A 21,975-nucleotide genomic window follows, 5' to 3' on the forward strand; every position below is an offset into this window, starting at 1 on the left:
CGGCAACAGAGGCAAACAAGGGTCCCCTCTAGCATCTGATCACTGACCACTGGGTCCTAGACTTGACCAAGTCACTCTATTCTAAGAAAATTACCTACCCTATCAAGGAAGAATGAGTTCATTTATGGGGACCACTGGTCTCAGAGTGCCAAAGCCCATACAGGAGAATGACAGATGGCTTTAGAATTCACACAGCCACATGGGTGGGCCTCGGTGTGGCAGGGCCCAAGGACCACGTGTCCTGAGGACGTCATGGTGTGATGGACTTCTGCTCCACTTACTGCCCTCACCTCCACCTTGATCTAATTATCTGAAAACTCTAAGAGGGCTTCCAGTCCCTCACTAGGCAGCATCTCTGACACAATAGCAACACTGGATCCCTTTCAGGCACTGCTACTGGATCAGATTAATGATTCATCACAGCCCTGGGAAAGAACTTAGGTCAATTGTCAGCTAAGACCACCTTTAGAAATCATTTGGAGACGTAAAATTGTTAGTGAAGCTGGGTTGAGATGTTACTACTGGAGCTGATGCAGAAAACCTTAGGAAACATTCAGAAAGGCACATTCTTATTCCTTAAGCTAGGGACCTTAAGCCAGGGAACAAAAAAAAAAAAATGGCAGCGCTGGCTGACGTGGCTCTCGCTGAGGCTGGACTGGTGATCATTGATTTCTTCTATCCATTTTTGCTGCCCTCGGGTTCCTAATATGGTTATTAAGAATTGCTGATGAGTAGATATAAATTCTGAGCATTTAAGGTGGATACAAATGGTTTTTATATAGTTTAGATTTGTGACTTTTAAGATTCTTGAGAGATTACTGTTAAAGATAAATAGTAAGATAATTGCTCCTTTCTTTGTAACCGTTGCAAGTTGCTGCCTGTCAGTGAGGGAAACTGTCCGAGAAAGCTCCCTGGCTTGCTCACACTTTGTCACTCTGTTGCAAGTTGCTCAGTTACGAATGTTCCTAGGGTTTTTTTTTTTTTTTTGAATAATTTGTTTCCTTTATCTGCACTGCATGATATGTAAAGGTATTGGGGAACACTTTCTTCATAATCATTCAGTAGAAGAAAACTAAAACAGAATCACATTGTAATTTTACACTGCTTGAAAGATTCTACTGGGATATACAAACTGTAGAAGAAAAAAATGGAATGTAGAGGGTTTGAACATTGGTCCTTCCACCCTTCAACTGTGTATACTATGCATACATGTAAAGCTTGTCTGGGGGTGTGTTGGAGCTTACTCCATCCATCGAGTGTGTGTGTGTGTGTGTGTGTGTGTGTGTGTGTGTGTGTGTAATGTTTGTAGCATGTTTGCTGGGGCTCTGAATGCTCTGAACAGTCTATGTGAGAATGTGTATGTATCTGTCCGCAGTTTTGTGTGTATGCATGCATGTATATACTTGTGTGTATGAAGTTATTGAACTCTTTTTGTTCTATCCTGTGTGTGTGTGTGTCTGTGTGTGTGTCTGTGTAAATTCTCTCTTTCCTTCTCTTTCTTATTGGCCCCAAGGAATTAAAAGAGTTACGAGTTTATCTGCTGGCCACAGGGAATACCAGCCCCAGTAAATGAAGCTGTGTTCCCTCAGAGAAAATTCTGCTCAGTAACTTCTCTCATCACTGGCTGCCATTGGCATCAGCCCCAATAGGTATCTGGATCCACCCCCGCCAGCAGCTCTAAGCACTGACCCCTCCACGGTGCCCACCACAAGGACACCGGACATTGGCACTCAAGAATATAGAAAAGATTAGAGAGGGGAATTATGAACCAAGGGCTGGGGCAAAGCAAATTGCCCCGAAAACCAGGGAGCGAAAATCTCTTCTTCCGATGTCACCTCAGTCCTATAGAAGTAACCTCAGGGGAGAATATATCTTCTAAAAGAAGCATAAAGGGGCGGCCAGTACAATCTGGGGGGATTGGATCCTTTCCCTGATCTAAGCTCTGGCACTAACCTAAGCCACGCACAAACAACACAAGAAAACACATTTTTCAGAAAATGTATCAGTGAATCAATACTGTCAGCAAGGGAAAAATTACCATTGGGTAGAAAACATATTCCCTAGAAAATCTGGATAAGCATTTCATATGGTTAATGGGAACAAACCCCCCAGCAGTGCCTTCAACACAGAGAAGGGCAGCCGGAGCCTCCTAGCCAGCTTGACACCTACAGATAGGACTTTGGTGGAGAAGCATGCATGGGGGAGGGCTCCACCATCTTAGCTTTTCCAGTAGTGCCGCACCTCTCAAGGGCTGTCTGCCCTTGTCCTGGGCTGCAGGACTCAGCCCTCTGCACTTGAGAGCAGGAAGCTCTGCAGCAGAAGTGGGGCAGCCTCTGGGCAGGCTCTGCCTGAGCCTGCAGTTGCAACTCCTGCTGAGCTTCTACAGACCCCATGAGGGGAGACACAGGTGCCTGGGGACAAGGAATGACTGTCCAATGCCTGAACCCTAGCTGTTTCCTGAGGACCATCCCAGGCTCTCTCACACATTTCTGAGCTGCTGTGTTCCCACAGAACTCACATCTCCCTTTGATGAGGCTTGCGCCCTTCACTGGCATTAATGAGGAGCAGCCCCTGGCCAGGATCTTTTCCTGCCCTTTGTGTTTCCTCCCAGGGGACAGCCTCTGCCAGAAGCCCTTCACCTGGTTGGGGAACTGATTTTCCAGAGGCTGACTCTTAGGTGTCAGTGCTGGGGAGGATGTGTGTCCTTGGGTTTCCTCTGCTGCCCTGGCCTGAGCACAGTGTCTCTTCCCTCTGGTCTGGGATGTCCCTAAGCCTGCATCCCCTCCACCAAGCTTTCCTGCCTCAGTTACCAGTGGGGGCACTCCTCTGGCAGCTGGGGGACAGTCCTTGTTCTTGCTCTTGCCTGAGACATATGCAGGGACCCAGGGACCCTGCCGTGGCTCCATGTTGATGCCCACAGAGGGGAAGTGCACATGCAGCACCTGAGAAACCGCCATGTCCCCACTGGAGGGGCCCCGGGGTTTGGAAGTCATTTCTTCTGAGGCAAAGGCTGTGGCGGGCAGGTCTGGCACCTGGATGTGTGTCTCGCCCTCTGAGTTTGGCACGACTTCTGTGGACACCTGACTTTTAGAGTGAGGCGTCTCAGAGTCCTGGGGAACGGACATTCCCTGCAGGGACTGACATTCAGTCGCATGGCTCCCTGGGGAGCACAGGCCCTGGGTGCCTTTCAAGTTCTTAGTGGACTGTGGGTCAGGACCAGGGAGTTGCTCTCCCTTGTGTAGGTCTGTGGACCCCTCAGCCATGGAGCAGTCTTTCCAGTTCTTCCTTTCTCCCTGAGAGCCCTGTGTGTTGTTGCTGGAAGCCAATCTCTCCTCTGTTGGCCCATCTGGGCTCATGGGTGGCTCTGGGTCAGGCCTGCTGTCTGATCTAGAATGTTGCCGGATGCCTTTGTGTGCCATACTGGGTGTCCAGTGCTTGATCGGCTCTCGGCCACTTGGGGCCATGCTAAGGTCTTTGTCTACACACACCTTCTTGTTCTCAGAGGCTGGCTGTGTGTGGCCCGCAAGCCAGGCAGCAGGGAGAGGCCTGTGTTGGACGGGGACTAAATCCACTGTCCCCTTTCTATCTCCATTAGTGTTTCTTCTGAGGAACCTGGAGGGCTTGTCAGAATCCACTGTACAAACGCTGTGGGCTCGAGTGTGGAGCTGATGGAAAGGTCGAGATGGCGCTGCTCTTGTCAAGTAGGACTCTAGGGATTCCTCAACTCTTTGAGGAAGGCCGAACGCCATCCTCCTGCCGAAGGTTGTGATGTGTTCTTCCAGCACCTTTTCTTTGCTAGGACTGAGCGTCAAGCTGTGGGGGTGCTCTGTCAGTCCGTCTTCCTCACCTGCCAAAGGTGCCACGTGTCTGGAGGAGGTCTCAGGTGCAGGCAGTGCCACAGTCATAGAATGCCTCGACCTGTCCACGGCGCTAGGGATCTCGCCCCCACTGATTTCCCTCATTTTCCTGATCAGGTGTTCTTCCAGGATGTTTTCAATTCCTTTCTGGTGCACCTGTGAAGGGCTTGAAAGTTTGCCGGGCTGCCTGCCTTCCTGACTCTCCGGCTGCGTCTTCTGTGGCGCCTCCTGAAGGTTGCCCTGGGGACGGTCGTTTTGGCCAGTATCTTGACTGTATGTCTGTTCTTTGACCAAAATCTCCTGCTGCAGAGAATGACCTTCAGGCATCCGAGAGAGAAAGCCTCCTGCTCCTCCAGGTCCAATGGCCTTCGAGTCCTTGTTGCCATGGCTCTTAGAGAAAGGAGTCTTCGAGAGTCCACGGCTCCTCCTGGACTCAGAGATGTCAGTCTGTTCTGGCTGAGGACACATGAGTGACAGGGACTCATCGATCCTGTGGGGCAGGCCCCAGCGGCGTTGAATGAGTCTCTTTCGGAGATGGTGTTCCAGTTTCTTCTGGAGCTCCCCGGTGAGGGGGAAGTCTCCAGGAAGGATGGGCCGAGGAGTACAGGCCTTGGAGGAGCGACTTGCAGACAAGAACTTGGGAGGGGAGGGGCAAAAGGCATTCTGGGATTTTTTGATCACCAAGGGTAAACCCCACACCCTCTCTTGCTCTTTTTTCAAGATGTTGTATTCCAGGCACTGTGTGGCAGAAGGTCCGAGAGCCTGCTCGTCTCCCTGGGGTCTGTGAAAATGCACCCCACAGTATCTCAGCTCGGATTGAGAAGGAGCAAGCGTCAAGACTGAGACGGGGTATTGGAGTTGAGGCTGAGGCTGCGACTCAGCAAGAGGGTCACATGTAGGATGAGACTGGGGCTCGGGCTGTAGCCAGGTCTGTGATCCATACACAGAGAGGGGCGTGGGAAGCAGAATCGCATGGGAGTAGTCAGCAATGGAGGCCTCGGCGATGCTGTTGAAGCAGACAAATGTTGAGGAACGGTCATACAAGGAAGTAGTAGGGCGCAGGGCCTCACTGTGTAGTGAAGGGGGGCCCCAGAAGAGCTGGGCAGGTTTGAGTTCCTCGTGGTCTTCAGAAGTCCTGGAGTGAGGGAGCTGCTGGTGCGTGACCTTGCTTCTTGCTGAGTGAGAAGCCGCCAAATCTTGTGGCTCAACCAATGACTTTCCCAGCGGCAGCTTCTCCGAAGAACTGGGTGACTTTGTAAAACAATCTTTGTTCTCCTCTTCCTTTGCCATCAGGAAATCACGCCCCTTCTGGTCTAGCCTTTTGAGCAGTTTCAGGGCATCAGAGTTGGGGGAAAAGAGCTGTCCGGGCTCTAGATGGTAGGCCCTTGTTTCTTTCTGCAAAGAGGCTTGAGAAACATGGGTAGGTGGGGGACGCTGGTTATCCAAGCCTGAAGATAACTGGTTGTCAGCAGCAGGCTGCCGTGGGGAGGCAGCTGGCATTGCCTGTCTTACATAGCCAGTGCCTTTGACTAGTGGGACATTCACAGACACCTCATTGGGTCCGTCCACCAGAGATCTAGCGGTTTCCGGCCGGAAGACTGCTTCCGACTTCTGCACTTCTTTCTTCGGAAGAGGAAAAGAAGGGAATGGGTAGGGTGGGGTGGGGTCCGGTAGAGGCTTAGGGTTCAAGGGAAGTGCAGACTCTGGTGTCAGAGAGTCATGCAGCAGTGCGGTTGAGTGGAAGCCCTCTAAGGGGGCAAAGCAGTTAGGTGAGAGGATAGACTGAGCCAGCGGCAAAGGCTCCTGAGGACCGGCTGGAGCTGGATGTCCTGGCTGCCTTCCTGTGAGCAGAGAGGACAGAATAAACGAGGCCTCTGTCACAGGAGCTGTGGAAGTCACGTAGAAGTGAGAGGCAGCGCCATCTTTGAGGATGGCCTGGGAGAGCTGGTGACCAACATCACCAGATCTGTCACATACAGGGAAGAGGGGACCTCCATGTGGCAGCAGTTCATCGCAGCTGGCATCGGAGGGCTCCCTCGGAGGGCTGTGGGAGATACAAAGGTGGAGCTATCATTCGGGCCAGCCTAGCCCCGCTCACACTGCCCTGTCCATGGCTGTCGTCTGTGACCTCCTCCCGTGTCCGGTTGCTAGGTGCACCCCTCCCCCCGAGAGGGTTGTGGGGAAGCGTGAGGTATGTGGGGGAAGGGAAACCAATCACCTTCGCTGGATTGTCTGTAGCTTTCTTCTCTGCTCCACTTCTCCCTGGCAAGTTCCCCCATCTCGAATAAGCAAGACAATGGGGTTATGGGGAACCAAGTATTGAGGAGCTAGCATTGCAAGGGAGTAGACTTAGGGAAAACACTTAGGGTCTCGATTCCTGAAAGCACCAAGAAGCAACAACAAATGCTCCCTGAGAACACTCTCAGAACATTCCCCAGGTTCACAGGTGCGGCTCAGATGCTAACCCCCCCGCCCCCAACCCCACCCCCGCCTCCCCGTGTTGTCACCAGTGTCATTCAAGTGTCATTCAAAACCACTACGGGAAACACTGCCCTGTGGTTTCCTCTCAGCTGTCAGCTCCCAGGAAGGAAGCAGGGGATGCAGTGTCAGGAGACAGAAGCTGTGCTTCAAAGCCGCCAGTACCCCACTGCACATCTCACAGGAGCCCAAGGGGCCGTCCTGCACAGGTCAGCCTGTCTTCATAGGAATCTTTCCTCATAGGCTCCTGTCTCGATTAAGGGACTATGTATAGTAACTGACATCCTCAGAACATAAACCTGGAATCCTATGGAAGGCACAGCGTAGAGAGCCCTGAGGGAGCCCAGAGGCAGACACCTACCTGTAAGGTCTTGCCTTCTCTCCTTCCCTTCCTCCTGTGGCTGTCAACAACAGAAGAGAATAAGCTGGGAATTCACCGGTTAAGAGGCTCAGAATCCCACCGAGCAGGCACATCCTGGGACGCTTGGATAACAAGCCGCCATGTCTGTTTTACTAACTGGAGGTGGCGGCTTGTTTCTGCTCTCCTCCTCTGGGGGACTAAAGGACCATGTGCATGGCCTTCTTTCTGAGGAATTTACACCTGTGCTGCTCCTGAGGGTAACCAGTCCTAGAGGGAAAGACTGGGCTCCATTCTCTCTTCAGAGATCCCCTTCAACATTCAGCACTGTGATCCTGACCAGCTCATCATGGAAGAGGGTAGGGGAAGGGACACGTGAGGCAGGAGTGGACCATGGGACCCACTGTCAGGAGAGGCTGGTCTCACCCCCAGAGCCCAAAGACTGTAGTAGCCAAGCCATTAGGACCAGTTTCCTACTTTGTCCTGGAAACTTCAGCCACACAGATAGGAAGGTGAATGTGGGCTCCACGTGGGACTCTTAGTCCTCCCTGATGCCTCTTGTGAGCTAGGACAGAGGTCTCCTCTCTCCCGCCTCTCCTCCCCTTCCCTCTCCTCTCTCTTCTCTCCCCTCCCCTCTCTCCTCTTCTCTCCCCTCCCTTTGCACACCTCTCCTCTCCTTCCCTCTCCTCTCTCATTCCCTCCCCTCTTTTCCATTTTTCCCTCCCCTCCCCTCTCCCACCTTTCCTCCCTTTCCCTCTCCTCTCCTGTTCTCCCTTCCCCCTCTTCTCCTCCTCCCCTCTCTCATTTCCTCACTTTTCTTTTCCTTTCTCCTTCCCTCTCCTCCCTTCCCATCCCCTCCCTTCTCTCCCTCTCCCCTTCCCTCCCTTCCTTCCATTCTCCTTCCCTCCCTCCCCTCTTCTCCTCCCCTCTCCTCTCCTCCTCTCCTCCCCTCCCCTCTCCTCTCCTCCCCTCTCTTCCCTCTCCTCTCTTCACTCATTCATCTCAGACATCTGACAGCCAAACCCATCCCACAGCCAGAGAGCACAACTACAGCCCAGCAATGAAGACTCTCTTTTGGGAATTCACCACACTTCCTTACCTTTGGGGCGTATTTCTTTCTCTGCAGAGACCGGGCAAGCAGTCTCACTATCAGGGAGCTGATGTACAGAAGCAGGAGCCCCAGTCCACTCAGAAGAGTGGAGCTAAGGTCTATGTGGTAGGAAGCTGAGCCAAAGGTCAGCCATGTCTCTGTGAGGCCATTCAGAGATGAGAAAATGTTCTCCATAGTATAAACAGCATGGCTGCCTGAGGTGTCTGATTCTGAGAGTTCATGAGCTTGACTAGAGCCCCAAGCCTGCATCACAGAGCAGGGGAGAGTCACAAGGGTTTCTGAGGGCGGGGAGGAGGGTGTGTCTTCAGCCCTTCCCCCACCTCAGGAGCTCCTCAGAGCCCTCTGCCCAATGCTGCTGCCCCTTGCTCCCATCTGCCCTTTCCTCACACCATACTCCTCAGGGGAACTCTCTGTTGTTCCATCAGCAGCCCAGACTGTCACCCAGTCCCCTTGCTGTTTGAAGAACTTGATTTGGACCTCAGCAGTTCTGCTACTATGTAGTGCCTGGGATTCTGCTTTGCCATGACATTTACTGTCTCAGGACAGCAATGTCGTCATACAGATGCTACGTACAGAATGGCTGTCCCCTCCCTTAAAGTGGGTCCATGACTCTAGGATCTTTACACATCTTCTTTCCAAATGTCCCTTAGTAACTTTTGTGTATGAATTAGCTTGTGGTGTCTCTAATTAGTGGGGTAGAATCAAATCACGAAACTGACTTTTCACAAATTATCTGCAAAGGACCAAAGGATATGTGTGCATGCCTGTGTGTGTGTGTGTGTGTGTGTGTGTGTGTGTGTGTGTGGTGCAGAACGGATACTCAACACTGGTAAAATTTCACTAATCAGAAAAAAAAAGAAGTAAACTTGTTGCGGGAATTTGCAGCCCCAAAAAGCCCATATGAAAACCAGTTATTGTGTTTATAAGCCACGTACCCAGATCGGGCAGATCTAGAGCTCTCCTAGCTTATTCCTCAACTATGAGACCCTTTGCTCTTGCACTTTCTCTCAGCCACATGGCTCTTCTCCATCTCAGTTTCCTCTTCCTCCTCCATCCTCTGTCTCCTCTGTCCCCTCTCCCAAAACCTCTCATCCCACCTTTCCCCTCTACCACCCAATCGTAGGCTCTAGCCTTTAATGATCAGATAGAATGGGGAGAAGCTTCACGTGAGATCCACTGCTGATGGAGGTGGGGAGGTGGGAAGCCCCTCCGGAGGAAGCAGAATTGACATCGGAATTCAAACAGCGCCAGGGCAACCCACAACATTAACTTACTCCAAGAATACCAAGAACCTTTATATTTATGTTGGTGATTTAAATTTGGCTTCACATGGAGAGACTCGGGAGAAAGTCAGATCCAAGATGCTCAGGAGGTGGGCTAGGGAAGTGTGACCAGGAGACCGGAGAGGTTCAGGTGGGAAGCATGCCGAGCTGCCGTGGTCTGTGGAGGCTGGAGCAGCTGAGAAATCAGGATTGATCCGGGGCAGGCTAGAGTGAACTAGACCATGACTTGTCAAACAAGATGCCTTGCATAGGATAAGATGTAGAGGGAACTGCCTAATTGGGTCCATTGTATCCACTGACAATTGTTGCACAGAAGGTAGACTATGGTCAGATCAATTGTATCCATTGGAGATCTTTGCTACGGCCAGCTGGGGAACGCTGAGCACAGGAAGGTGGAGGCTCACTAGAAAGGGTGGGCCAGAGTGGGCAGGAGGCCAGGAGATACTAGAATAGTATGTGTGAGGAGAGGAAAATGCTGGGTGGACTAGGGGAAGCTGGAAAATGGGACTCACTGGGTAGACTCTGTGCTGGGGAACAGCAGGCTCGGTAGAGTAGAGTCAGACGGAGAATGTAGTACACCGGACCACGAAGGTGAGCTGGAGATCATGGCGATCCAGGCAGTGGGAGCATGGAGCGCGTTGTAACTGGGAAACAGTATGGTCTGGGTGCACAAGCAGCAGCTGTAGAATGGGGTGCAATAGGAACAACGGAGGGAGTGGGGGAGACTGGGGGTGAGTGGAGGAAAGGTATGTGTTGGTTGAACGGAGGCAGTAGGGATAGGAGGCCTGTGGGTCTGTGAGGTGACGAGCACACCAAGGAGGTTGAGGTAATGCGATGGTGGACTGTTTGAGCTGCAGGACAACAGGGTGGACAAGGGCAGGGAGTGTGTGGGCTGAGGGGAGGAACAGGATACACCGGGTAGAATCGTGGATAACATGAATTTTGGAACACCACAGGGCTGGCAGGAGAGCTCACCAAAGACAGTGGTGTGGGTATGGTGTCAGCTGTCATTCAAGACTCTGAGGACTAGTTGGGTTGAAGAAATAAGTACTCTGGTGCGACTAGTGTGGCCTGGGGAATGGGAAAGGCTCTACAGGACAGGGGGCATGCTGTAAGGGGCAGTAGGAGTTACTGGGGAGGGGATGGCTGGAATGAAGAAGACTGGGATGAACTGGGGAACAAGACGGGCTGTGTTGCATGCAGCCACAGTTTAGGGTGTGTTGGGAGGCAGGGCATGCCAGGTTGAATAGGGCCAGTATGGTCAGTATTAGTCTGGCTTGTGAAGAAAGGCAGAGTAGACTAAGGCACAGATATAGTGCAGGTTAAAAGTCAGGGAGAAGCAGATTTAGGGGACATGGGGTGGACGGGCAGGAAGAAAAGGAGGACCCAAAATGTACTGAGTGAACTGGAGCGGGTTGGGGGATCAGGGTATATTCAGTGGATCTGGGAAATGTGCAAGCTAGCAAGCCAGAGATGGGAAGACAGAGAGGATTGGTGAGACAGGCAGGGTGGTAGGTGTCTTAGTCGTGGTTTCTATTCCTGCACAAACATCATGACCAAGAAGCAAGCTGGGGAGTAAAGGGTTTGTTTAGCTCACACTTCCACATCGCTTTTCATCACTAGAGGAAGTCAGGACTGGAACTCAAGCAGGTCAGGAAGCAGGAGCTGATGCAGAGGCCATGGAAGGATGTTACTTACTGGCTCGCTTCCCCTGGCTTGCTCAGCTTGCTTTCTTATAAAACCTAAGACCACCAGTCCAGGGACGGCACCACCCATAATGGGCTGGACCCTCCCACCCTTGATCGCCAATTGAGAAAATGCCTTACAGTTGGGTCTCATGGAGGCATTTCCTCAAGGGAGGTTCCATTCTCTGTGCTAACTCCAGCTTGTGTCAGGTTGGCACACAAAACTAGTCAGTGCAATAGTCAAGAGACACTAGATTAAATCGGTATGGGGAGCACGCAGGCCCTTGTGTTCCCATGTATTGGGTGCACCTAGAATGTTGGCATTCAGGGTTGTTCCTTCAAGAGAAGAAATCCAAAGTCCTGTTACCCACCCGGAAGGCTGAGAAGAGGTGTGCATTCTAGCCTGGTGACTTTTGTACTCTCTGTGTGACTGAAGACCACCAGACCCTCCCCCAGAGCCTCATCACAAGCTTGGTTTTCCTCAGTCAATCTATAGAAGAGCCTGTCTTTACGGATCGTATCACGTGTACTTGTTTGTTTTCCGGGACGGGGTGTGTCCCTCGTACTTTACAAAAGAGTTTTGATGTAGTCAAGCATGGTCTCTATTTACCTCACTCTGGAACTGAGTCAATTGTCACTGGGAGAAGTTTTCACCAAATTGAGCTTTGCTTAAATACACCTAAAATAAACCGCCTGGGGGTCAGATTCCGGAAGTCTGAACCAAAGCCTGTTACTCGTCTGTGTTGGAACTGTTTTCTTGCCTCCTGTGGACTGTGACTACACTGGCTGTGGTGGCTGCAGAGATCTCCCACAAATTGGCAAAGGCCCAACCAGGGCAAGTTGTTGAGCAGCGCAATTTGTAGGCTGGCCAGAGGCAGGTTTTCAGGGGATGCTGGGAGGCCTAGCAAACTGTGGTAACTTTCAGAGTGAGAGATGCTGGAGAGTGGTCTAAGGACCAGGACAGGCTCCCCAGACAAGGCTGGGGTGGTGGCGGAGCCTCGACGGGATCCCCATGAGCAGGAGCACAGGGCACTCCTGGGTCCAGCAGAATGCCGGCTGCCTTTCCCATAGAATGGCCATCCGTCTATCTGTCTTCTTCCTCTACCCATCCTCATCGTCTGAGTCAAACTTACCTAGGAATGTTGCAAGAACAGGAAGACATTCGTTTCCTCAACAGAGCCATCTGGGACCATCTTGAACAAAAGGTCCTTACAAAGCCACCATTCATGTTGTGAGAGAAAAAAAAAAAAAAACAGTGGGGAATATCCTGGAATTCATTTACAGGACCACGAAACATTGATGGCATAAGAAAAGAAAAGAGAAACACGGGCTGGAGAGATGGCTCAGCAGTTAAGAGCACTGACTACTCTTCCAGAGGTCCTGGGTTCAATTCCCAGCAACCACACAGTGGTTCACAACCATCTGTAATGAAATCTGATGCCCTCTTCTGATGATGTACTTACATAATGAAAATAAATCTAAAGAAGAAAAGAAATAGAGAAAAAAGAAAGGGAAACTGAGTATTCCTGGCACACCTCCTGAATAGTTCATGAATAGTATCTTGCATACCACATCTCTCTCCTTCTCCTCTCCCTCCCCATCGCCCCCCGCGTGTGTGTATGTGTGTATGTGTGTGTATGTGTGTATGTGTATGTGTGTATGTGTGTGTATGTTTGTATGTGTGTGTATGTGTGTATGTGTGTGTATGTTTGTATGTGTGTGTATGTGTGTATGTGTATGTTTGTATGTGTGTGTATGTGTGTATGTGTATGTGTGTATGTGTGTATGTGTGTATGTGTGTGTATGTGTGTATGTGTATGTTTGTATGTGTGTGTATGTGTGTATGTGTATGTGTGTATGTGTGTATGTGTGTATGTGTGTGTATGTGTGTATGTGTGTGTATGTTTGTATGTGTGTGTATGTGTATATGTGTGTGTATATGTGTGTATGTGTGTATATGTGTGTATGTGTGTATGTGTATGTTTGTATGTGTGTGTATGTGTTTGTATGTATGTGTATGTGTGTATGTGTGTATGTGTGTTTGTGTGTATGTGTGTGTATGTGTGTGTATATTTCTTGTCAGGTTAAATAACCCTGACAAGAAATGCTATCTGGATAACACATGAGTTGTTCTTTGGTTTGGGACATTAATGTGTGATTACCTAGAGTGGGTGACATACATCAGTGAGGGCCCTCAACCACGTTCTTCTTTAAGGCACTGACACTCCAGGGTCCTACTCTGTCATTGAGGACCCCAGGGACCACCCTCAGAATTTACCAACAACCAGCCCCATCTAAATGAATGTCCCATCGACCACTGACATGGCAAGACACAGTGTTTATCATAGGTAGAGTGAGGAGAAACAGGGTAAAAAAAAATACTAGGTAAAGGAGATGGAAGGAGGAAAGATGTACTCTTCCTGGACATGAAACTAGTTCTCTGATTAATCAATGGGTTCTGTACATTTAGAGCATAGTCAAAAACCTTAATGCAATTAAACTTTTACTAACGGTGGGAAAAATACATGGTGTGCCTTTATGTACAAGAATACATGATTTGACCAAAAATATATGATCTAACGTGAGTAATATTTATATCAGTTTCATGACTTAACTGTCACTCTGACCAAAACACACCCAAGGCTGACTCAGAGGTGTTTACTTCTCAACATTTTCGAAGATAAAATATAAGGAGCAGAGGGAAAAAAACTGGTCTTCGGATGGCACGTATATGAGACCAGCCTGGTAGCCAAGGCTGTGGATATCTCAGCAGAGCAGAATCCCAGGCACCATGTGGTAGAGAACTGCTGAGGTCCAAATCAAGTTCTTCAAACAGCAAGGGGACTGGGTGACAGTCTGGGCTGCTGATGGAACAACAGAGGACTAAGGTGTGAGGAAAGGGCAGATGGGAGCAGGGGGCAGCAGGGTTGGGCAGAGGGCTCTGAGGAGCTCCTAGGGGTGAGGGAAGGGCTGAAGACACACCCTCCTCCCCGCCCTCAGAAACCCTTGTGACTCTCCCCTGCTCTGTGATGCAGGCTTGGGACTCTAGTCAAGCTCATGAACCCTCAGAATCAGACACCTCAGGCAACCATGCTGTTTATACTATGGAGAACATTTTCTCATCTCTGAATGGCCTCACGGAGACATGGCTGACCTTTGGCTCAGCTTCCTACCACAAATACCTCAGCTACATTCTTCTGAGTGGACTGGGGCTCCTGCTTCTGTACATCAGCTCCCTGATAGTGAGACTGCTTGCCCGGTCTCTGCAGAGAAAGAAATACGCCCCAAAGGTAAGGAAGCATGGTGAATTCCCAAGAGAGAGTCTTCATTGCTGGGCTGTAGTTGTGCTCTCTGGCTGTGGGATGGGCTTGGCTGTCAGATGTCTGAGATGAATGAGTGAAGAGAGGAGAGGGAAGAGAGGGGAGAGGAGAGGGGAGAAGAGAAGAGGAGAGGGGAAGAGAGGGGAGGGGAGGAGGAGAGACAGGAGGGGAGAGAGGAGGAGAGGGGAGGAGAGGAGAGGGGAGGAGAGGGGAGGGGAGGAGAGGGGAGGGGAGGAGAGGGGAGGGGAGGAGAGGGGAGGAGAGGGGAGGGGAGGAGAGGAGAGGGGAGGGGAGGGGAGGGGAGGGGAGGGGAGGAGAGGGGAGGAGAGGGGAGGAAATGAGAGAGGAGAGGGAAGGGGAGGAGATGCGGGAGAGAGGAGACCTCTGTCCTAGCTCACAAGAGGCATCAGGGAGGACTAAGAGTCCCACGTGGAGCCCACATTCACCTTCCTATCTGTGTGGCTGAAGTTTCCAGGACAAAGTAGGAAACTGGTCCTAATGGCTTGGCTACTACAGTCTTTGGGCTCTGGGGGTGAGACCAGCCTCTCCTGACAGTGGGTCCCATGGTCCACTCCTGCCTCACGTGTCCCTTCCCCTACCCTCTTCCATGATGAGCTGGTCAGGATCACAGTGCTGAATGTCGGCGGTCTCTGATTAGAGCCTGGTGCGTGGTCTTTAGCTTCACACCCAGCCCTTGGAGACAGCAGACATGTAAATACTGCCTTCACGCTCTGTGCTGTCAAAAAGAGGACTTTTTGCTGAGACGACCCCTCTCCCCTCCAAGTGTGGACTTCGTAGTGTTCTTCTCTGCTTTCCCAGAGAGAAAAACAGTGACAATCAGTGATTGCCTCTAAAGTTAGTAGAGTGACTGCAAGGATCCCATCATTTGGTAGAATTCAGGATACTGTGGTCCAGAGTTCTGACTCTATAACGAAGAGGACAGTACAAAGACGTCTCGTGTGCTCACCGCGTTTCTCTTTTCTTTACAGCTACAGAACAACATTAGGCACAGAAGGGGGAAAGCATTTAAACGTAGGTGTCCACCTGTTAACTTCGTCATCCCAGCATCCCCTGATGTCCTTTCTGTGAAGTTTCAGGCCATGATATGAAGATCTCACTCCTGAGACTCCGATTCACAAGATCAACCTAAGATAGATCTCAGTCCTCTCCATTCCCTCCTGCTTAAAGCAGTGACAGTCTTGGGCAGTGGGCGCAGCTTCCTGAGACAGTGTTGGGCAGTGGTGACAGCCCCTTGGGGCTCCTGTGAGATGTGCATGGCTGCTTTGAAGCACACTTAAGTCTCCTGACACCATATCCCCTGGCCTTCCTCCTGGGAACTGACAACCACGAGGAAGCCACTGAACAGTGTTCCCTGCAGTGGTTTTGAGTGGCACTTGTGACGACACAGTGGGGAGGGATTAGCAAGTGAGTCACGTACACTCACGGGTGAGCATCCTGAGTGTCCTCACAGAGCACTTGTCACTGTGGACAGGTTCTCCTAAGTACTTTTCTCTTTAAAAAAAAAAAATGGGGTTGGGGATTTAGCTCAGTGGTAGAGCACTTGCCTAGCAAGCACAAGGCCCTGGGTTCGGTCCCCAGCTCTGAAAAAAAAAGAAAAAGAAAAAAAATCTAGATATTTAGTACACATGCATGGGTGTTTTCCTTGCCGATAGGTGTTCCACAGCCCTTAGAAATCAAACTGCCCACTGCCCTGTCATTGGACCCAAGGGTCGTTGTGAGTCACCATGTGGGTTCTGAGAACTGAACCCAAGTCCTGTAGACGAATCTCAGGTTCTTTTAACCACCGAACCATCTCTCTAGTCCCCTTGAATGTTTTCCTTAAAGGTCTGCCATGTGCCCCTCCCGTTTCTACCCTCCTTCTGGAGGTCACATGCTCTCCCTTTTTCAGGTAAGAAAGCTGGCCAGAGAGACCCTGAGACAGCAAAGAAGCTGCAGATAACCCTTCAAAGGTGATCCATTCCCCTCGTGTCCTGGTCCCTTCTCACAGCTTCTCTACCCTTCCTTTTACACATGTTCAACCTGGCTAAAACTCTGACCTTCCTGTCTCCCTACAGCAAACCACATAATCCCACAGGCTTTCGGCAACTGCTATGGTCAGAGCCCCTCTGTAGTATATATAACAAAACAAGTCCTCTGGTCAGCTACCTGCTCTCTCAGGCTCCCCTGGAAGACGGTGGTGATGCCGCTTTGGTGTCCTCTTTGCCTTCTAGGGCTCCTGTGACAGAAGCTCCGATTGCTCTACCCTCTGGCTTCCCTGCAAACCAACCGGGACTTCCAGCTCTAGAAGCTCCTCTCCACACTTCCCTCTCCACCCTCTCGCAGGACCAAATCACTCCTCCGGATGGCGTATCTCCTTCTACACCCCTCAGGGCCTCCCTGTCACCCCAAGCTATTGCTCCCTTAAAGCCTGCAGTGTTGCTGACCCATACCCCATGCAAAATGCTTACTTCTTCTCCACTTGCCACTCAGGAAGCACAGTTGGCTCTCCGAGCGGAGAGCCCTAGGGAGCAGTCCTCCAATGCCTCAACGGCCAAAAGCACCATCTATGAGTCAGCATCCTCTCAGTTGTGGTTCAGTGCTGAAGACCAGCCCCGGACAAATTTGCCACACGTGAAGCCCTATGCTTCTCGAGGCTCATACCGGAGACTCACAAAGGTCCATGCTGCGGAGCCTGAAGATCATTTGTCCCCCGGCCCCGATGTCTTAGCACTCTTCAAGAGGCAAGAGAAAAGGGATGCTGATGTCGCTGCATATAAACTGAAAAAGGAGAAAACGGTATCTTTTTTAATACCGGAAAGTACTTCAGGGGAAATCTCAGCATCATCTGCTGATGTAGAGAACGCGGACCTCTACCACCTTCTGGGTAAAAAAAAGGGAGAGCCTGGGGGCCCTCACCCACAGCAGGAGCCCTCTCACCTGAAGAACTCTGAAGACCAGTCAGAGATCAAGGACAACCAGCTCTTCTGGGGTCTCCCTTCTCTACACAGTGAGTCCCTGAAACATGAAGCTGCTAATTCAGTTAACAGTTACCCAGAAAGGGACGATTTCCACAGGATCGCGGAGGCCTCCACAGGACGTGAGTCTTCCAACCTTACTTACCCCATACCTCTACTCTTGCCTGAGAGTGACCAACAGGGGCAAACTGTACCTCAGTCTCAAATCAAGCCTGACTCTCCTACTGACTCTAAGGCCCAGACTCAATCCAGACTCCCATTCCTGCCATCTTCTCCTCAATCCCAGCTTAGGATATGCGGAGTGCGTTTTCACAGCCTAAAGGATGAGGGGCAGCCCCTCGCGCCGTATGAACTTCAGCAGCTGGAATATAACTTATTACAAAAAACACTGCAAGGTTTTTTGGGTTTACCCACTCTGACCCAAAGATTCCAAGAAGGTTTTGGTCCCTCACCTCCTAAAATCTCCTCAACCAGACATTCATCCAAGGCCCATGCTCCTAAGAAAATCCTTCCTGGAGACTTCCCTTTCAACTATAAACTCGAGAGGAAACTAGAACACCATCTTCGAAAGAGACTCATCCAACGTCGCTGGGGCCTGCCCCAGAGGATCCGGGAGTCCCTGTCTTTCATGAATCCTCACTCAAAAATTCCTGAGGTCCCTGAGGCAAGGAACAGCCATGGACTCTCATGGATCTCTCACTATAAGTTCAACACGAACAGCCTATCAGGTCTTGGGCTCAGCCAAACTTCAAGCTTCCATAAAAAGCCCTTAGAGAGTCACTCTCTAAAGGCGAAAGACGTCAAAGTTCAGGGACAATGTCCAGGAATAGGCCAAAGAGATCACATACAGGGTGACTCCAGTGGGGCTTTGATGAGCAGAGTACATTCTAATTCTGAGACAGACCCAGAACTTCAGCTTCGGGATATGTCTGGAAAAATTTCAAAGGCTTCATTGGTCAAGCAATGCCAGAGAGAATGTGAAAGTTTCCTGCAAGAACAGCTGGGAAGGAACACTAAAGAAATTAGTAGGGGTGAGATGTCTAGTGCTGCTGACCGGTCAGGGCATTCTACAAACATGGCACAGACTCCACCTGGGACCTCCCCCAGACAAGTGGCACCTTTGCTAAGTGAAGAAGATGCACGGAAAGAACACGAGCACAGCTTGACGCTTAGTGATAACCAAGAAAAGGTACTGGAAGAACACATCACAGACTTCGGCAGGAGGATGGCATTCGGCCTTCCTCAAAGAGTTGAGGAATCCCTAGAGTCCTACTTGACAAGAGCAGAGCCATCTCAACCTTTCCCTCAGCTCCACACTCGAGCCCATAGCGTTTGTACAGTGGATTCTGACAAGCCCTCCAGATTCCTTAGAAGAAACACTAATGGAGATAGAAAGGGGACAGTGGATTTAGTCCCCGTCCAACACAGGCCTCTCCCTGCTGCCTGGCTTGCGGGCCACACACAGCCAGCCTCTGAGAACAAGAAGGTGTGTGTAGACAAAGACCTTAGCATGGCCCCAAGTGGCCGAGAGCCGATCAAGCACTGGACACCCAGTATGGCACACAAAGGCATCCGGCAACATTCTAGATCAGACAGCAGGCCTGACCCAGAGCCACCCATGAGCCCAGATGGGCCAACAGAGGAGAGATTGGCTTCCAGCAACAACACACAGGGCTCTCAGGGAGAAAGGAAGAACTGGAAAGACTGCTCCATGGCTGAGGGGTCCACAGACCTACACAAGGGAGAGCAACTCCCTGGTCCTGACCCACAGTCCACTAAGAACTTGAAAGGCACCCAGGACCTGTGCTCCCCAGGGAGCCATGCGACTGAATGTCAGTCCCTGCAGGGAATGTCCGTTCCCCAGGACTCTGAGACGCCTCACTCTAAAAGTCAGGTGTCCACAGAAGTCGTGCCAAACTCAGAGGGCGAGACACACATCCAGGTGCCAGACCTGCCCGCCACAGCCTTTGCCTCAGAAGAAATGACTTCCAAACCCCGGGGCCCCTCCAGTGGGGACATGGCGGTTTCTCAGGTGCTACATGTGCACTTCCCCTCTGTGGGCATCAACATGGAGCCACGGCAGGGTCCCTGGGTCCCTGCATATGTCTCAGGCAAGAGCAAGAACAAGGACTGTCCCCCAGCTGCCAGAGGAGTGCCCCCACTGGTAACTGAGGCAGGAAAGCTTGGTGGAGGGGATGCAGGCTTAGGGACATCCCAGACCAGAGGGAAGAGACACTGTGCTCAGGCCAGGGCAGCAGAGGAAACCCAAGGACACACATCCTCCCCAGCACTGACACCTAAGAGTCAGCCTCTGGAAAATCAGTTCCCCAACCAGGTGAAGGGCTTCTGGCAGAGGCTGTCCCCTGGGAGGAAACACAAAGGGCAGGAAAAGATCCTGGCCAGGGGCTGCTCCTCATTAATGCCAGTGAAGGGAGCAAGCCTCATCAAAGGGAGATGTGAGTTCTGTGGGAACACAGCAGCTCAGAAATGTGTGAGAGAGCCTGGGATGGTCCTCAGGAAACAGCTAGGGTTCAGGCATTGGACAGTCATTCCTTGTCCCCAGGCACCTGTGTCTCCCCTCATGGGGTCTGTAGAAGCTCAGCAAGAGTTGCAACTGCAGGCTCAGGCAGAGCCTGCCCAGAGGCTGCCCCACTTCTGCTGCAGAGCTTCCTGCTCTCAAGTGCAGAGGGCTGAGTCCTGCAGCCCAGGACAAGGGCAGACAGCCCTTGAGAGGTGCGGCACTACTGGAAAAGCTAAGATGGTGGAGCCCTCCCCCATGCATGCTTCTCCACCAAAGTCCTATCTGTAGGTGTCAAGCTGGCTAGGAGGCTCCGGCTGCCCTTCCCTGTGTTGAAGGCACTGCTGGGGGGTTTGTTCCCATTAACAACCAAAAAAACAAAAACACAGATTTTCAAGGGAATATGTTTTTATTAACAATAGCTTTATTCCTTGGCTAATAAATTTTCCTTAATTTTTGTGTGTGTGTGTGCTAGCCCATGTGTGGCAGAGGATTTAGATAAGAAGCCTTAGGCTTGGGGCTGGGGATTTAGCTCAGTGGTAGAGCGCTTACCTAGGAAGCGCAAGGCCCTGGGTTCGGTCCCCAGCTCCGAAAAAAAAGAACCAAAAAAAAAAAAAAAAAAAGAAGCCTTAGGCTTGGGAAACAGGACACTGGAGCCTCTCGTGGCTCTTCGTGAAAGCAGGATTCGTCCCTAGTGTTTTACAATGGCATAAACTTCCTACTCTTACTGTAGCCTCAATAATAGTGTGTGGCTGTCCACGCCCTCCCTCCATTGCTCCAGATGCTTGCAAACGAGAGGTTTTTGTATGAGGTCATCCTTGACCAACCAATACATATGGTGACTCAGTCACGATTTTTGGAACTGCTGTCAGTGATCTAAGATGTACCTTGTCCATGTTCCGTCGGGTCCTGAGTAGAGTTGAACAGGAGGCAGCGTCTAATTACTACTAAGCATGCTCACTGGTGAGACACGCCTACTGGAATAGTTCCCACTTAGTTCTTTAAGTCAAACCGTGCCCCTGCTTTCAAAGGGAGGAGTGCCCATCGAGTGGTCACCTCACATCCAGGCTGATCAAGCACCACAAACAAGAGACCACGACCCCAACATCAGACTTCCGCCGCACTAGACTGCCTGATTCCCATCCCTTGGTGCTTTCTCCAGGCTGCCAAGGGTACCACAGAGCTTTCTGATGTCAAAGTATGAGCCCTACTGAGCAGGACTAGCCTGTGCCAGGCACGCGGTCCTTATTTCAGGGGAGGTGATACAATGGCTGCCATCCATGCTCAATGATTCCGACGCTGACGCTGACGCTGACGCTGACGCCGCGCCGACACAGACACCAGCGCTGCCACTCTGATGCAGACAGCGTGACAGCATGGTCTTGTTATGCACTCTGCACATGATCTGATCGGCATGGAGCCACAGACCTCCCGTGTCACCTGTAATTCAAGTCCCTGTAGTGAAGTGGGTAAAGTTCTTATGGGTTAATTCCACCAACATCCCACAACATTCTGCCTCTCTTACATGCAGGTCTCCAAGGAAGGAAGAGGCAGAAGGAGGCCAGGCAAGATTCTTAGGACGCACATGTATGTCCAGGGAGGCAGTGTCTTGTGGGTGTCAAAACAAAAATGATTCCACTGCGGCTATAGTCTGTTGCCTCTTCCTGCCTTCCTTCCAAGTTTATGTCACTAACCATCGCAGGCAGAGTCACGGCACATCAGGAAAAGTGCGGAGTAAGGGGAGGCTTCAGAGGGGACAGAACTGCAGAATACACGTAAGACCCACTTATCCATGTAGCCAGTCAAGCCAATGACTAGGCCTGCCACTCGTCCGACATCCATTATCCCGTGCTACCATTCAAACTCCAGTCCTGGGAGGTCACCAGACTCATGTCCCTCTTCTGGAGACCCCAACAGACTTTAACTTCTTCCTGTATTTCCTGCATCTGCCCACACGGGGTTAAATCCTTTCAAATCCATCTCAGTGATATTTACACTTCCTGTTCTAACCACCAGGCTTTCAGCCCCATTCCCTTCCCCTCAAATAAGGCCTCAAAAGATTTCAGCCACGACACATTCAAAAGCTCCCTCTTCCTCCTCAAGCTCAGCACAGTGCTCTTCCTGCCCTTTCTGTCACGTTTTGTCTTTTTGATTAGAGCTCAACAACACTCAGAATTTGGTGTCACCCAGAGATGTGAGGGAATCGTTCTGATGGGAAACTAGAACGAGCTTTCCAATTCTCCCTCCGTAAGGGAGGAACTCACTGAAGTCTGTTACTTCCTTCAGAAAAACATAGGGCAAGGTTATTGATGGTTTTGTGTGTGTGTGCATGCGCACACGCACGTGTGTGTGTGGTAAAATGCCTGTAGTTAAAAACAAGGCTAGGTCTG

At 51.0% G+C, this 21,975-nt stretch overlaps 2 protein-coding genes across 6 annotated transcripts; one reads left to right on the top strand and one right to left on the bottom strand.

The window, feature by feature from the left end:
* Positions 1–1,991: 1,991 nt before the first annotated feature.
* Positions 1,992–8,009, bottom strand: Spata31d1b (spermatogenesis associated 31 subfamily D, member 1B). The gene is made up of 4 exons (NM_001408728.1): positions 7,793–8,009; positions 6,697–6,736; positions 6,076–6,136; positions 1,992–5,901 (listed from the first exon to the last, which is right to left on the bottom strand). The coding sequence occupies exons 1-4, from the start codon at positions 7,976–7,978 to the stop codon at positions 2,166–2,168; spliced, it is 4,023 nt and encodes a 1,340-aa protein (NP_001395657.1). The 5' UTR covers positions 7,979–8,009; the 3' UTR covers positions 1,992–2,165.
* Positions 8,010–9,235: 1,226 nt separating this feature from the next.
* Spata31d3 (SPATA31 subfamily D, member 3) lies at positions 9,236–20,208 on the top strand. Of its 5 annotated transcripts, none has more exons than XM_063276331.1 (5): positions 9,236–9,678; positions 13,808–14,062; positions 15,082–15,124; positions 16,002–16,062; positions 16,168–20,042. In XM_063276331.1, the coding sequence occupies exons 2-5, from the start codon at positions 13,877–13,879 to the stop codon at positions 19,874–19,876; spliced, it is 3,999 nt and encodes a 1,332-aa protein (XP_063132401.1). In that variant the 5' UTR covers positions 9,236–9,678; positions 13,808–13,876; the 3' UTR covers positions 19,877–20,042. The 5 variants fall into 5 exon arrangements, with proteins under 5 accessions (XP_063132401.1, XP_038952201.1, XP_017456170.1 ...); XM_039096273.2 differs by lacking the exon at positions 9,236–9,678 and having other exon boundaries at positions 13,813–14,062; positions 16,168–16,206; positions 16,324–20,042; XM_017600681.3 differs by lacking the exon at positions 9,236–9,678 and having other exon boundaries at positions 13,813–14,062; positions 16,324–20,042.
* Positions 20,209–21,975: the final 1,767 nt, after the last annotated feature.

This window comes from Rattus norvegicus, chromosome 17 (genome assembly GCF_036323735.1).
Source record: "Rattus norvegicus strain BN/NHsdMcwi chromosome 17, GRCr8, whole genome shotgun sequence".
Classification (NCBI taxonomy): Eukaryota; Metazoa; Chordata; class Mammalia; order Rodentia; family Muridae; genus Rattus; species Rattus norvegicus.

Coding starts and splice junctions, on each gene's coding strand:
- Spata31d1b (NM_001408728.1), bottom strand. CDS start 7,978: ATGGAGAACATTTTCTCATCTCTGAATGGCCTCACAGAGACATGGCTG. Junction 6,737..7,792: donor GAAAGAAATACGCCCCAAAG/GTAAGGAAGTGT, acceptor TGTTGTTGACAG/CCACAGGAGGAAGGGAAGGA. Junction 5,902..6,075: donor CTACAGACAATCCAGCGAAG/GTGATTGGTTTC, acceptor TATCTCCCACAG/CCCTCCGAGGGAGCCCTCCG.
- Spata31d3 (XM_063276331.1), top strand. CDS start 13,877: ATGGAGAACATTTTCTCATCTCTGAATGGCCTCACGGAGACATGGCTG. Junction 15,125..16,001: donor AAGGGGGAAAGCATTTAAAC/GTAGGTGTCCAC, acceptor TCCCTTTTTCAG/GTAAGAAAGCTGGCCAGAGA. Junction 16,063..16,167: donor CTGCAGATAACCCTTCAAAG/GTGATCCATTCC, acceptor GTCTCCCTACAG/CAAACCACATAATCCCACAG.